The sequence below is a fragment of the Myotis daubentonii genome, chromosome 1, assembly GCF_963259705.1.
Source record: "Myotis daubentonii chromosome 1, mMyoDau2.1, whole genome shotgun sequence".
NCBI classification, from domain to species: Eukaryota; Metazoa; Chordata; class Mammalia; order Chiroptera; family Vespertilionidae; genus Myotis; species Myotis daubentonii.
The window spans coordinates 131,969,224-131,985,915 of record NC_081840.1 but is presented as its reverse complement, the minus strand read 5'-3'; the positions used below and the strand labels follow the sequence as shown (position 1 = coordinate 131,985,915).

The 16,692-nt window shown below is 42.9% G+C and overlaps 2 protein-coding genes across 5 annotated transcripts in view; one reads left to right on the top strand and one right to left on the bottom strand.

Moving 5' to 3' along the window:
• The first annotated feature begins 1,224 nt into the window (after positions 1–1,224).
• On the top strand, positions 1,225–10,320 carry C1QL3 (complement C1q like 3). Its single transcript, XM_059660199.1, has 2 exons — positions 1,225–3,332; positions 9,069–10,320. Exons 1-2 carry the CDS (start codon positions 2,745–2,747, stop codon positions 9,246–9,248), a joined length of 768 nt encoding a protein of 255 aa, XP_059516182.1. The 5' UTR covers positions 1,225–2,744; the 3' UTR covers positions 9,249–10,320.
• Positions 10,321–11,316: 996 nt separating this feature from the next.
• The window catches only part of PTER (phosphotriesterase related), a 74,452-nt gene continuing 69,076 nt past the window's right edge, over positions 11,317–16,692 (bottom strand). For all 4 annotated transcript variants that reach the window (XM_059660157.1, XM_059660168.1, XM_059660176.1 and 1 more), the window contains one exon: positions 11,317–13,058. In XM_059660157.1, coding sequence (XP_059516140.1) covers positions 12,848–13,058 — 211 coding nt within the window. In that variant the 3' untranslated portion in view covers positions 11,317–12,847. The remainder of the gene's footprint in view (positions 13,059–16,692) is intronic.

Here is a 16,692-nt window from a genome sequence, read left to right as displayed (position 1 = left end):
ACCTTTAGAAAACTCTCGATTTCCCCCCCCCCCACTGGACCCTCTTTAGCAATAAAGAGGTCTCATGAAGTTTGATAATTTGGTGGTACTGTATCAGAGAACAGTTTATGTCAGTAACTCACGGCTCTCCATTGCTGACACCATACTTTTTACCACCTTGTCTTCCAAAAGGAAGGTGACTTTTGAGAAGCAACCCAGAAGATGTGTTAGGAAAATAGGTATTGTGTCCAGGGCAGAACTTAACTGTGTCTGCTGCCTGAACATCTGAAAATAAGGTAGCTCACGTGAATTGAAATATTCTGAAATACACGTATAATTATACCCAAGATATAGACACACATTCATAAATAATAAAAATGAAAGGTTTGAGAAGTGAGGAGTATTTCCCAGCAGCAGGAGTGCCTCATCAGCCAGGCTGAGGTGCTGTGGAGACCTGGGCCAGGCTGAGCCCCACTGCCCGACACTCACAGTTGATTCTCCCAGGAAAGACCTGCAGGAACTGCTGACATTTCTTTTAAAAGAATCAATGAATCTTTGTTTCCTTCTGCCTGCTCATTTGACCTTATTTAGTTTGAAAGCAGGAAAGAAAGAATGAAACCAACAGGGTGGGGTCAGGGTAGGCAGAAGAGCCAGAGAAGGAGGTGTCCACGCTGTGGAGCCCACAGACAACATCGTCACCCAGGGTGTTAGTGTTTTGTTTGGTTGCTGTAGTCTTATTTGTTCCTGCTTCTCATTTCACATTCTCGCCCTGATGTAGTAAGTCTCTGTCTTCCTAGCCATCATCCCCATATTGACAAGCAAATGTCATCCATGTTTGATTGACATCCATTGCTCCTGAATGCAAAAGTATGATTTACGAATCAATTCTACTTGTTTATTTCAAGCTATTCTTGTGTGTCTTATGTGTGTGTTGGTGGGATAACTTGCCTAATATCTACTCCTGGGCTTTCCATTAGTGTTATAAATCCAGGCTGTTTGTTCTCCTGCTCTCTCACGGCGTAGGCTCTTCCTTCTCATATTTTTTTCTATTTTCCCCATCCCCCACGTACAGGCAGGAAATGTGTTATGGAGCTTAGAGGACTTGTTCCATATCTTTGGAAAAAATCTTGCCCAGTACTTTGGTAAATGCTACTTGCTTTAGCCTGAGACTTTTGAAGTCATTTTGACCAGTGATCATTTCTCATGCAGGTAACACCTCCGGGCCCAATGGCTGTACCTCCTGAAAGGCTGCTGGAATTGTAAGCAGAGCATGTCTGCATACACGCACCATTGGTAACACTTGTAAAAAGAACCGATCCCTCCCCCCTTTGTGTGGTGGGCACGTTCATTTAAAATAATTGAGAAATGTCCTTTGGCTTTTCAACACACCTTACTGTTCTCCGAGTAACAGCTTATATTCCGTTTTACAAGGCTGGTGAGGAAAACCATAAGGTTAAAAAAACCCCCACACATCTACCATCTGGACAATTCTAAAGGGCCCTCCTTATGTTAAAAGTGGCATTTTAAAAACACCTGAGACACTGGCTGTGGGTGAGCCTGTAGAGAAATATTGTCAACCCAGCCACCCTCCTTTCAACCTTCCCCTCCATCTTCCAATTGGTGCTGCTGGCAGTGGTGACACAGGGGGCTGAGGTGTGACCCTTGAGCTCTGAAGGCCATTGCACGTCTGTCTCCCTCCCCCACGGACGTCCAGTGAGAGCGCTGCCATCCTTTGGGTTCAGCAAGGGAGTATTATTCAGGATCTGTTCAACCTTGTGCGGGGGGGGGGGGGGGGGGGGGGAGAAAGAGAGGCCGAAAAAAAAATTTCCCACATTGTCAGAGTAATGCCAAACTCTGCCTGAGTGGGATGAGCAGAGCAGATGCTGCAATGAGATGCCAAAGCGGCTCCCCTTCCTCTGAGCCTTGGGTGCCTATAAATTGCTCCGGCGCGCGTTTTCAGCCTCCTCTTCTGCTGGCAGGTGGCACCCAGGCAGAAGTCTACGTTCGGTCTCTCTCTCCCTCGGCTCCCGGCCGCGAGGCCCTCGCCGCTGCTGCTCCTTAGCTCCTCTTCAGCTCCTGCGCTCCAGCCCCAGCCTCGCTGAGCGACCGCGCCGCCCCTCCGAGCACCGGGAGCGGCTGGCCCCGCTCGCGCTCCCCGCGCGGGTCTCTGAGGGTGCGCATCTATTAGAGTAGTGGTGGCTGCAAAGCAGGAAGCAAAAAAAGCAGGGGAAGAGCAAGCGAAAGAAGAGAAGAGGCAGAAAAAGGCAACTTCAGAGGGAAAGTTGGTGCGAACTGGCGCAGTCTGCAAAAACGGAAAAGTCGATCGCAGGCAGTGGCATAAAAGTGTGAGCGGGCCAGCGGGCGCAAGAGGCGGCGGCTGGCTCTGCCCTCCTAGTGGCGGGCGGCCGCCCCGAGCGTCTGCAGCCACAGGTGCGAAGGGGCTGGAAGGAAAGAGACAGGAGGGCGCACTGCGCACCCCTCCCCCAGCCTCCACCCCCCAGCTCGGGACTTCAGCTCAAGTCACTAGGCGTCCGAGCTCCCTCCCCAGCCGCAGCCTCGCGGGGGGAGCGGGAGCAGCCTGGGAGCGGCCGGCGCCCGCCCGCCCAGGGGAGTCGGGGTTCGCAGGGGGTTGTTTTCGGCTCTGAAGAGGTCCCCGCCCAACCTTCAAAATTTTGTCCAAAAGCAGACAAGAGGATCGCCCCGCGCTGAGCCGGCTGGTGGGCAGCAGGAGGCGCCTGATCGCCGCCGGGGCGCTGGGGGTGGTGATGGTGCTGCTGCTGGTCATCCTCATCCCGGTGCTGGTGAGCTCGGCCGGCACGTCGGCGCACTACGAGATGCTGGGCACCTGCCGCATGGTCTGCGACCCCTACGGGGGCACCAAGGCGCCCAGCACGGCGGCCACGCCCGACCGCGGCCTCATGCAGTCGCTGCCCACCTTCATCCAGGGCCCCAAAGGCGAGGCCGGCAGACCCGGGAAGGCGGGCCCGCGTGGGCCCCCCGGTGAGCCCGGGCCACCGGGCCCCGTGGGCCCGCCGGGCGAGAAGGGCGAGCCGGGCCGCCAAGGCCTGCCGGGCCCGCCCGGGGCGCCCGGCCTGAACGCGGCCGGGGCCATCAGCGCGGCCACCTACAGCACGGTGCCCAAGATCGCCTTCTACGCCGGCCTCAAGCGGCAGCACGAAGGCTACGAGGTGCTCAAGTTCGACGACGTGGTCACCAACCTCGGGAACCACTACGACCCCACCACGGGCAAGTTCACCTGCTCTATCCCGGGCATCTACTTCTTCACCTACCACGTCCTGATGCGCGGCGGGGACGGCACCAGCATGTGGGCTGATCTCTGCAAAAACAACCAGGTGAGTGCGGGCCGGCGGCGGCGGGGAGGGCGGGCAGGAGCGCTGGAAGGTGCGGGCGAGAGGGAGGAGACCCCGGAAATGGGTGGGAACCCGCGGAGAAAGGGCGCAGCGGCTCGCGGCTCCCGGGAGCAAAGTGAGGGCGCGCGCTGTGCCACTCTGGGGGTTCGGCGTCGGAAGCCAACGGGGGCCCCCAGCGGCCCCAAGAGGGCGGTTTAGTCTGGGACCCGCGCTCTGTGCTTACACCCAGCGCGACCCTCGAGGGGCGGTTAGCCGGGAGCAGGGTGTCCGGAGCAGCAGTAAGCGACCCGGGCTGTGGGGTCTTTGCTCACACGCTTTGGCGGGAATGGGGGGGGGGGGGCGGGGGGGGCGCCTAGGGGAGTCTGGAATGGGCGTGTCAGGGCGATAAACCCGCATCCGGGGAGAAAGACAAGGGCAGGAGGGAGAAAGAAGGGTCTCGCAGGAGCGAGTTGAAGTGAGACCCTGAGACCTGCAGCGTCCCAGACCGGGAAACACATGTAGTGAAATTCAAGAAAAATCCGCTTTAGTGTTCAGCCGAGGAGAAGAAGGGGGCGAGGTAATGAGTGCTGATAACAGAAGAAAAAGTTGAGACTCGTGGCTTTACACCGTTAAATAGGATCCCAAACACACAACCCAAACTCCGCTTCCTGCAGTGGGTCCTAGGACGCACAGGCAGGTGGAAAAGGGCAGGAGCGGAGCCCAGCCAGAGACTGTGGGCTTTGGCCAGCAAGCCCCAGGGCACCTGCGTGAAGGTCCTTCCAACCCCAGCCCTCCAGCTCACAGGGGCAGTGGCCTTGACCTCCACTGTGAAATAGCCCCCAGGTAGCCCTGGGCCAGGAGGACTTGCTTGCCTGGGCTGGTTGGCGCTGCCATAAGGGCCACACGGTTGCAGTTGTATAATGGGGCAACTTTTCCGTTTGCTTGAGAAACTCGCAGTCACTGCAAACCCGAAATGTGTCTTATCTCTTAGTCAGAAGAGGACAATAATATTTGTAACTGCCTGGAATTGGAATCAGACCCCCGGCACATGTTGAATCAGTGGCCACGGGGGTGAGGCCTTGCAGCCTGCAGTCTGGACGGAGTTCTTGGGCTGTAACTGTTTATTGGGTGGCACAGTGAATGACCCCTGACCCTGACATGGCCAACTTTGATTTAACAAGGTCTATGGGGCTTGGCCACTTGCCCCTTGAATTCAGACCTTTTAAACTATAACCCAGTCTTCTATCAAGCAGTATTGAAGCTGAAGTATTCCCCAAAACCCAAGTCATTGTCAGAATTGTTTCAAAAACAAAGACAAATATCCAAACTGTATAAGAGATAGAAAGAACAAAAAACCCCATCCCTCCCCCTTCCCACCACCCCTCACTTCTAAAGGAATTTAGAAGAAAATAGCTTGCAAGACCCTCAGGATTCAGGACTCTGTAGAACAAAAAAAGAAGTAATGGCCACCAGGAGGCACTGACAGGGTTGTTTATTATAGTTATTATGCATGAAAATAATATTAAGATAAATAACAATTATTTGCAGAGCCATGGGATAGTTGTAGGTAAATGGCTAGAAAGGGCATGACTCACTGTACCCAGAGAGAGCTATTGTGTCACCCTTACAGAAGGGTCCACAAACAGCCCTCAGCAGGCAGGGATGATGCACCCATTTATTTACAAATTGGCTGTCTTAGGACTCAGAGGTTAAGTCTGAGAAATACTAGCATGCTTAAGAGATTGTTTTTAGGCATTCATTAAAATGGAATAAAATTCAAGTTTAATCAGCCAATATATAAAAGTGTTCACATCTTTAAATATCTGGAAATTGCATGAAAAACTAGGGAACAATATATTTAAATTACTTTACATGTAGATATCTAGACTGCTGAGCCCAGAAATGTCACACTGATTCCAAGAAAACCATTCCACATACGTATGCTATGTGCATTTCGTTTTTAAATTATTTCATTGTTCAGAATGTAGAATGCCCCTTTGTATCACCCTAGCGGGTACATTCTTTGAGGGTCAGGAAAAAAGAACAAGGCAAGAACGCTGACCTTAAAGGTATAATGCTTTCAATTGACATTATTAAGCTGCTACTCTGCAAAGGTGTGCAACAAGTAATTCAGAAAATAAATATCATGACAAACAATATATTTTTTAATTCAGCATGGGCTATTTGGAAAATGGTTATTATAATTTTAGTGTTAAGGAATTTTATGTCTAGAATAGAACTCTTTTGCAAAGTCTAGTCTGCACACAGTTGTAGATGAAAAATCTTATAACATCTTTATCAATATTGAATAAATAGTTTGTCCTTGTTTTCAATTATGCTCTTGTCTAATCACTTCTTAGAATGGCTGTTTCCCATTCTAAGCTGAGCTGACCTAATTTGTTTTCATAAAACAGAAACTCAGAGATCCATGTCAGTATAATGTTTTGTGGATTAAGTGGATTAGAGAAACACAAAAATTGAACTAAAAATGCAGTTCACTCTAGGCTACAGGAATGCTTCTGGGCCATCACCATATGAGAAACATGTTATTTATGCTTTGTGTTAATGCACGATCACAGATGGAAACATCAAAGGCCAGTAAATTAACCTGATGCGCCACTTAACCTTTTGTTTATGATTCCACAGAAGTACAATGAAAATGAAATTATGAGAACATCAGTAGCAATTAATTAAATCAGCAAATGTTACCATAAATATTGTCTCTAATGATAATCCCTCACTAATATGATAATGCTAAAGCTATACAACCTATTACATTCTTATAAACATGCCACTAAAAGCACCATGGTTCTCATATTTGCAATGAAACCATCAGCCTAAATTTAATCTTACCATTTGTTGAGAGCCCATGACAGTGCAAATTAAATGTAAAAATTGGACTCAAATAGCTTTACATAGAGACAGGAAATATTTTAATGTTTCCATGCTTTTAGCAGAAAACCTGAATAAAAACATTGCTATTTGAATACAATCACTATAGTACTACTATAATAAGCCACTATAATGAAAACTTAGGCTCAAAATTAGAATTATAAAATAATTAAAGACCAATTTCTACTCTAAGAATTTATTTGTTATGGGACCAGTGAATAAGAGGTATATTGGGAACAGTGAATAGTGTGTGGGTTGATATTCATTTATTAGTGAGATTAAGAAATGTCAAATTAATTACCTTTTTAGGGCCACAAAACATGAACTAAAGATCAAGCAGAATCTAAATATTTAGCTTATAATATGAAAAGATATTAGAGTACATTTAGATAGAAACGAGTCTATTAAGCTAAGGGAGAGGATGCATCATATTCCTGGAGAAAATGCTAAAATCAGTGCAGATTTAGGAACCTGAAAATAGGCGCCAAGGTGGATGCATTACCTTCCTCAATAGTTTGATGGCTGAAATGAAGAACTGTTGGAAGTCACTGGGCTAGAGACTAGAGCTTGAGATTTCAAGTGCCATTATACCTTGAGAGTACGAGCAGGTGAGCAGGCATACGAAAGCTTCGCAAGTGCACGGGAGAGTGGCAGTTATTTACCTGGGAAGGCCTTACAGTGCCCTATACCTGAAAATCTTAGAGAATCACTTTCATTAAAAAGCAAGCACACTGGCTTTTTTTTTTTTTTTCTTTTTCCCCACAAAGGAAGCGAAAACTAGAAGCGTAACTTCCAGTCTGTGGGGTCACACTAATATATTGACAGGTTTTTATGGTTACCCCTCATGAATAAAAATGGTGATAATGACATGGGTTTGTGGTTATACCCTGCAGAATAATAACGTATAATACAAGTGGCATTATACGTATTTTTAAGATTATTGTCTCTGAATAAGTGATTTTTAATGAGTCCCGGTTCCCAAATGCCTTCATATAGAAAACAGTGTTAAAGCACATTACCCATGGAGCATGTAGTAAATGCCTAAAGCAGTAAATAAATTGTTTGGTTATTAATAATAGCTGAGAAGTATATTAGGGATTGATAATTAATATATTCCCAATCTGGTTAATTACTATTTTCTATTTTAATTTTTCTCATCCATTTAAAATCCACAAATAAAGAAGATCAGGTCATAATCATGTTATCCTCCTTGTAGATTTTTTCCCCCTGGGAATTAATGACTAGATGAAATTAATAAGTCAAAGCACTCAACTCCTACTTATTATTAATTCCTAGGAAATATTATTACATTAAGTTGTATTATTATTTAATGGTCAAAACAGGTCACCTCACTAAATTGGTGTATACATTCCAGTCAGTACTTGTGAGCATAATTGAGGGGTATATTGCTATTATATTAGTGTCAGCACAGTGTTAAGGAACTCTAAGTCCTGTAAGCCCTGTTCTCCTTTTGCTATATGATAGCCAGGAAGAAAATTTAAAATACTACTCAAATTGCTTTATAAGTTCAGCAGTGTCAAAGAGCCTGCTTCTTTTTTTTAACATTTCAGCATTAATGTGAGAACATACCCCATGAAAATTTAATTTGAAAATCTATCATTTACATTTTGAAAGAAATGCATGGAAATTCTTGACTTATGTCTCACTTTCTTCATTTTGTCAAGTGATAAATTCTGGCATATTGTACCCCAAGTCATGCATTATTACATAGTGCAGTTTTACAAACCGCTAAATCAGTTGCTGTGTTATTCAGGAAAATATCATTATACTGGAGTAGAAACAAGCCACAGAGTAGATGTTTTACTGAAATAAATCAAATACAATTCTGCCTATTGAAAAAAATTTTCCAAGGCAGAATCAAAATCTAGCTAAATGGACATGAAGCCTAATGTGAGTTGAGGATGTGACAGAACGTCCATGTGACTGGACATGATAGGCAATTTGTTTGCAGATGTCTATCAACTCACTGAGATCACAGGCTCAACATGAGTGGATTTGTTTATAAGCAAGCAAAGCATCCATTTGGATTCACCGAAATGAGACCATTCAAAAATTCTAGCAATTTGAGAGACTTCAAATCATGGACTTTTAGTTCCTTCTATAATTTTAGATATGTTGAAATTAAATAATTTGTTTAATTTCACACATCACAATTAAGCGATAAAAAGGCACAAAAAGAAAAGAAAAAAAGCCTGAAAAGTTGGGTGAGATAGCCAAAGATGTTTACAAGACTTAAGCTTCTGGTAAAAGGGCCTTTACTTGCATTACAATTTGAAAGCCCCGAATCAAATGGTTTCTCCCTGTTTTCTTCCTATACAGAGGAGTTAGAGTAGTGGTATTTATCTGGCGCCTTACCTACTGTGGATCTCATGTTCTAGTAATTGTGAAGACTAGAGCTGAAGTTTGGATCGAACTCATGTGCTCATCAACAGCAGGTTAGAACATTGCTATTTGGGTAAATTAAAATGCTAGAAACTACTGTTATTTCCACTTCAAGAAGTGACTGGGCCTAGAGATAGAAGAGTTAGAAAAAGTAGTGATTTAGGAAGAGAATAAATTGGTATGCACTTTGACAGCCCGAAGTAAGGAAAGACTGCCGGAATCACCCTCACAAAAGCACCCTTTCCTCCTTTCCATTCCTCCTTTCCAATAACACAGCTGAGACGATTGCAAAGACACCCACATAAAGCTCCAAGGCCAAGGTGGGCGTTTCTGTGTCCGTTCTCTGCTATGGCAGCACATCAGCTTCTGTTGCTCGGTGAATGGCCTAAAAAAAAACTTGAAGATTCTCTCTGACGAACTCTAATTCTTGTCTGTTTCCCGTAGGTGCGTGCCAGTGCAATCGCCCAGGATGCTGATCAGAATTACGACTATGCCAGTAACAGCGTGGTTCTTCACTTGGAGCCAGGAGACGAAGTCTACATCAAATTAGATGGTGGGAAAGCCCATGGAGGGAACAACAACAAATACAGCACATTTTCTGGATTTATCATTTACGCTGACTGATAATGCAGGCGTTAAGTTTATTCATCTGAGTTTGGACGCTGGATTCGTATGGCTAACATCAGTGAATCAAAGATCCCAGGGGAATGCCAGTTGTGGGGCACCTCAGTTGTGTATATGTGGGGAATTCAAATGCTACCTGACTCACATCTGCATTCTCAGAAACATTATGTAAAAAAATATTAAAAGCAAGATAAGCAGATGTGTGATCCACTTCCGCCAAAGCAAATACTCCTTGTTATTAGTGTCCATGTGAATGAAGTCCTATATAGATCACAAATTTTTATAGAAAAATCTAAGACACTGAATTATTTCTTCAATATATATGATACTTGGGTGTACCGTGATCCTGCTGCTCTTATCCATGTCAGCTTTGGTTCTTGTGAGTGTACCTGCTTATTACGATACTTGGATTCCATTCATAGTGTAGGAAGGAATGATTTTACCCTGCAGGAGGAGGTCTAATCAAAATGATGCTGCTTGTCCCCAAAGAAATTGTTTGCCTTGTACTCTTGTGAACTTTAGAGCTAGACCTGGGAATGATTCAACTTCAAGCCTTAACCTGGAATTTCCTGGATTTGACGGAATTCCCAAGCCTATGGTTATTTTCCCATTTTCTTTTTCTTACGCATTTTCTTTTTTCTCTTTAATGGTGATAGTCTTTTGAAGTAGAGATTGAAATTGTATCATAGGATTACCCTATAAGTGTGAAAATGTGTAATATGTATGGTATTTAGAAAATCCCCTACGTACCCATTTTGTCACTAGAATGTGTTTAGATTTACTTGGAAAGTCAGAGAAATTTATTCTTTGGTGTTAAATCAGACTGAGGTTTTTTGTCTACTTTGGAGCAAAAGATTATTCATAACCCAATGCACAAAGGTTTAATTTGAGCTACTGCATGCATCACCAACGGGACGCTAAGTAAGGCTTTCAAATAGTAACTGACTGAAGTTGTGGCCTGAGGTTATTTCAAAATGAACAATTTCCCATATAACCAGTATGACAACAAATTGTATATATTTTATAGGGATACCTGTTACATATATGTGTGTGTGTGTGTGTATATATATATATATATATATATATATATATATATATATATATGGCTTTAGGCCATAGGCACAGTGGCTGCTATAGCCTCAAAATTTTAATTGAAACAATTATATGTGTATATGCGCACACACAAACACATACATTATTTGAATTATTTTGGGTTGAAATATATTTTGGATGACAAAAATATATGGAATAGCAAAATAATTGAAATGGCTTCTCTTTTAAGAGTTATCCAGAAAATTAAATTGTATTAGGTCAAAACGCCCTACGCGCCACATGTCTGTAAATTAAGCCTATGATTTCTCTGTTACCCTCTGCCAATCAATACTTTTTACTGCATTCTGTGGCAGACCGTTAACATTAGGACTGCTGAAACGAAGTGGCTCTCCTTTGTAATGTTTGTGAATTATACGCATTTAAAATTACCAATTTTTCTTTTTTTCTCAGGTGGATTGAAGCTGACAGTAAAGTAGATTTTGCGAGTGGTGTAAATCCTTTCTCTCTGTTTAAAATACACTACCAAAAGCCATCTCTTTAAAACTAAAAAAAAAAATTAAAAATGCATGCTGATAGATCTGAACTATCGGACAACTTCCACTATTAGAATGAAAAATCTGTTCCCCTCTCAGCTGCCTTTTGAAGACTTTTTGACAAGTAGATTTCAAAAACAGATATTTAAAAATCTGCTTGTTTTACTGGTGAAGGATATTTGCATGTTTTTTTCACTTAAAGGAATTAGTGTGTTCTCCTGGCTCTTTCCTCTTGGGTACTTTATGGTCTAACACACAGAAAGCTTGATCATCTTTGATCTGCAGAAATATCTTTTATTTAGCAAACCTCACCTTTCCAAAAGAGCTATGCATGGTGTTTCCATCTGAAGGTACTGTTTGCTTGGTTTAAATGCCTTAGCCTGAGTAACTGTCATGATTATATGATTAAAAACACTTAGCCCATTCACTAAGAATAATGATTAGTTCCATTTGACCATCCTTATATATAAGATAACTCAGAAAGGAGTTGCAATGAATTTTATTTCTATTTAACAACATGTAATTATCAAAGAATTGGCAACAGGGTTTGTAGAATTTTTGTTTTATTTTTAGGTAACAGCAAACAGAGAATTCAACCAAAAGATTAACTTATAAAAAGCAGTGCACATCAACTAAGAGTTTTAACTGAGTTTTTTAAAGGCTTTATTTACACAAACCATTAGGGATGGATACCTTTTATTTTTATTTTATTTAGGTATAAATGTATTTATTTATTTATTTATTTATCTTGAGAGTACATATTAAAGCTGAAATAAAGGAAACAAAGGAAGGGCTTAGGGTAGAAAAAGCAACAGAAGAACCTGGGCAGGGCTGCTTTAGCTCACTTAAAGGTCAGAGAAAAGGGAGACTTGGAGACAGGTTCAGGGGGTGAGCTGGGGACGAGCTGCCGCTGTCCACTGCTCACCTGGTTGCAAGTCTCATGGGGACCTCTCAAGTTTTAAAAAATAGTACGTGCCTGAGAGAAGGTCATGGGCATGCTCCAAGGAGGGTGCCAAGGCTGGTACCTTTTAGAGAGTTGGCTGTAGCATCAGATTGTCATTTCTAATAGACCTGACCTTTTCTTCAGAAAAATAAGCATTATTTTCTCTAGTTAGGCCCAAGGAAAAACAAATAAAAGGTATAGAAAATAAAGGGACTATATATATATATGTATACATATATAGCAAACATTTCTCTTTTTTTGCATTACACATGATTAATTGATTAAATTGTGGCCTTTGTTATTATAAATGTAATGATTCATTAAAGTATATTATGTAATATATTCTGACTTTTATGATTGAATTTTTGTAACTCAGTATTATGTTATGTGTTCTTGCCCCCTTATACAAATTTTTCAAAGCACAACAAAAATGTATAGCAAAAATGGATGCCAGAAAGGCATAGGCAGCACAATTGATTTATGATAAGTATATACAGATAGGTAGACAGCATATAATTATCCTTCCACAATATTTTTACCATTGTAAATTGTTAATTGTCTTACAGTATCTATTGAAAAAAAAATCTCAAAATTTCACTTCTCTTGCTGAAGAAGCTATTTTAAAGTGCCATCTTACTCATTAGGCATTAATTAAAGAACAGCAGGATAATTAGTAGGATCATCAATATTACAAGAAACATTGGATTGCTCCAGAAGGGGGTAATTTAACTCAAAACACTTTAAATTCTCAAGAAGGGCAGCTGATAGATTAAGAAAACAAAACAAGACTTCACTAAAGGGATTGAGACCGTAACTCATTGTTTGGAAGCAGGTGCTTCTGTGATTATTTGTTAAGGCAAAGTACTAGGGCTCAATGAGGCTCAGGGACTCCCTAAAGGTGCAGATGTAATAGCCAGTTTCTGAGAAGGCAAAACGCTTCCAATTCTCACAAGAAGGAAATGACCCATCATTAGTTCTATGTAGCTCTGATTAATTAACATCTGAGTCGGTTTGAGATCACTGAATGTTCTCTGTAAGCTTTATATTCAAGGGGTGAATTTATGACCATCTTATTGGAAAGTTAGCCATTGCTGAGGGTTCTCTATTAGTATCTTATCAAGTGCATTCTTGTTGATACCTCTAAGCAACATTTTAGGAGCAATGTTGGTGAGTATATGAGAATAGCCGTGGCCTCCATATTTCATCAGCCGATGCTTTGTGTGTATGTCATGTGCCATCAGAATTCGGTCTTCATAGCCTTCATCCACCAGAAGGCGCACCCTGTGAAAAATGTTAACGCATTACATCATTTGTCTCACATTTACAAATGTTCAGGGTGCTTTAAACTTTTACTTAGAAACCTACTGTGCTTAGAGAAATCCCACCTTCCACTGTGGCATCTGTCCTGGGAGACCTGCGTGGTGATGATAAAGATACTGCTGCATTTTGGTAGGAACATGATCCTTATTCCATGAACACAGAAATTTCCAGCCTTTGATATTTAGGACAATGTCTGGCAATACTGCATTAAAGATAGCTTCTAACAGGAGGTGCGAGTTTGAGTGAATGGCCACTTTAGCATTTCACTAAATAACTTTGTTCTGCATCTGTGGCTGGTTCTCCACTCTAAAAATGCCTCTCGGTGGGCCTGTTTTTCAGATCTCAGTCTCTCTCCTTTTTTTCTAGCAAACAACATCAATGACCATTTGTGATTAAATAAGGAAACAAAAGGAATCTTCATACAAGTAAAACATTTTGAGAGTAAAATCAGCTGGTTTGGAAGCGAACGGCATATGATGGCTAGACAGTCCTTTTTAAAAAATATTTTTATTGATTTAAGAGAGGAAGGGAGAGGAAGAGAGAGAAACATCAATGATGAGAGAGACTCATTGATTGGCTGTCTCCTGCACACACCCTACTGGAGATGGAGCCTGAAACCCAGGCATGTGCTCTGATCTGGAATCAAACCATGAGCTCCTGGTTCATATGTCCACGCTCAAGTACTGAGCCATGACGGCTGTGCTATTCAGTCCTTTTTTAAAGGTCAGCAATGGTACGCCTGTATTTGGAGCATTTGTCCCTTTGAAATCTATGAGAATTTTGACTTAGTCTTGGAGCACTGGGTTAAATTGACCAATAAAAATTTACTCTTCCTTCCTTCCATTTCAACAAAATTGCTATAAATAATGAGCCATTCCTTTAAATTTACAGTTAGTTGACTAAAGAAGGGCTTCCTGGCTATTGTCTAAACATCTCATGCTGTAATTCGTAGCATGAGTCACCTCCTGACAGCCACCATCTGTACGTGTCTGGACTCTGGGCAGTGTCTGTCGTGACTTGCATGGGTCCCTGATGACAGATGTAACTTGGAGACAGTGTCTCTCCTCTGGCATTTGCTATATAGTACCGTCAGTCTCTAGATTCCCAAGTGGATCTAGGTATTCTTTTTATTTCAAAAGCACTTCTTGGCATTCCAGTGCATGGGTCATATTTAACAACCACTACAGGAAGCAAAACGTGGGGCACTACACAAAAACTCAAGCACAAAACCCTGCCCTCTGAAAACATACATTTAAAAATAAATTACAATGGAAAACTAGGCCTTGTGTTTGCAGGTCAAAGGGATACAAGTGGCAGAAAAGAGGAGTCAACTTGGATATTTTGTCTAGAACTCTGTATTCATTTCACGTGTACCCCATGTCATCACGTGTACCCCATGTGTGTCCTATAAGTACATGGAATGCTAATTGTGCCGTCAGAGTTCTTTGCCTCTTTAAGATTTGTGTAATGTCCAAAAGTTCTGAAGTTACTTCTGGAACAAATTCCCTTTGAGGGAAGTATCTAAGAGAGTTATCGATCATTTATGAAAAAGAGAAAGATTTGACAGAAACAATATGTAATGCTGAAACTTAGTGTGACAATCCTTGATCCACAACTGAAAAGGAGTATCACACTACCGGAAATTTTAGAGTTTGCTTTCCCCAACTTTTCATCTGTCTTTGAGGGAAAAAAAAGTATCTCATTACTATAGAGGCATAAATATATATGAATAAGCAAAATTCTGTAAGAGGCCTTGTGTAATATCCTTGTGTCATATCCTTGTGTCAACAACATAAACTTAATGAATTGTGTAGTAGTAAGGAAAGAACACAGTGGATAAGATACTCATTTGAAAATGGGAACCCTTAGAACTCATTAAGTCAAGGATCTGGAGACTAATTATTTCATGAGGGAGATAATGTTATGGCTCTAGAAACATAATTATATCCCATCAAGAAAACTGCCTGGTCACTCCTAAAATGAGATCATCTCTCATGCAGTACCACTGTATGGAAGAACAGTAGTTCTAGCGATGCAGCTAGGAGGAATGAACCACTACAGATGAGAAGACAAAAAAAAATCACAGTAATTATAGAAATACAAATGAGTTAGTGTTTTGAAAACAAATATTAGAGAGAGACTACAAAGTGTGAAAAGGCAGAGATATAATAAGATTTGAGAAATGGAGCAGAAGATTGAAAACAGGTGTTAGACACAGAATTTCTGGTGCTGAAAACCAGAGGTAGCAAAAGCATACTTCTCTGTTCTTGCATTTCAGAGCTCTACAACTACTAGGGCTCAGAAAATACTGCCAATGAATGATGAAAAACAAGTGCCAAAAAGGTGGGGGACAAGGGTACTTGGGCACACAATCCAACAGTTCATTCAGTCATTACTGAGGGCTCTACTTGAGTCAGTGACAGAATGCATGGTTTTAATTTGAGGGAGATTAAGTATACATACACACACATATACATAGAGATACATAAACACAATACACACACACACACTATATATATATATATATATACACACACACAAATAAAAGACAACCATGCAAATTGACCATACCTTCACTATGCCTTAAGCCATGCCCACCAGCCAATCAGAGTGACTATATGCAAACTAACCCAACCAAGATGGCGGCCGGCAGCCATGGAGCTGGAGCAAGCAGGAGGCTTGGTTGCCCCAATGATGGAGGAAGCCAAGCTTCCCACCTGCTGCGGTGGCTCTGAGCTCCACTCAAGGCAACAAAGTTTCAATTATAGAAGATAAATAAACCCCAGATACCTGCTTTCAGCTGGCCGTGGCCATGGAGCTGGAGCGAGCAGGAGGCTTGGGTTGCCCCTGGCGATGGAGGAAGCCAAGCTTCCCTCCCGCCCGTCCTGGCTGGCTCTGAGCTCCTTTCAAGGCTACGAAGTTTCAATTATAGAAGGTAAATAAATCCCAGAATAAAAAAGAAAAAGAAAAAAAAGGAGAGGCTGAGAGCTTCCATCGCCAGGGGGGGTTGGCCAGCCTGAAAACGGCCCTCAACCCCTCACCCAGACTGGTCAGGCACCCCAGCAGGACCCCCACCCTGATCTGGGACACCCTTCAGGGAAAATCAGCCGGCCCCCACCCATGCACCAGGCCTCTATCCTATATAATAAAAGGGTAATATGCAAATTGACCCTAACAGCAGAACCACTGGGAATGACTGGGCACTATGACACACACTGACCACCAGGGGCCAGATGCTCAATGCATGATCTGTCCCCTGGTGGTCAGTGCACTCCCACAGGGGGAGCTCTGCTCAGCCACAAGCCAGGCTGACGGCTGCCAGTACAGTGGTGGTGGTGGGAGCCTCTCCCACCTCCTCAGCAGCGCTAAGGATGTCCGACTGCAGCTTAGGCCTGCTCCCAGCTGGCAAGTGGACATCCCTCAAGGGCTCCTGGGCTGCCAGAGGGATGTCTGACTGCCAGCTTAGGCCCAATCCCCCGGGGAGTGGGCCTAAGCCAGCAGGTGGTCATCCCCCGAGGGGTCCCAGACTGTGAGAGGGCACAGGCCGGGCTGAGGGACCCCCCCAAGTGCACAAATTTTGTGCACAGGGCCTCTA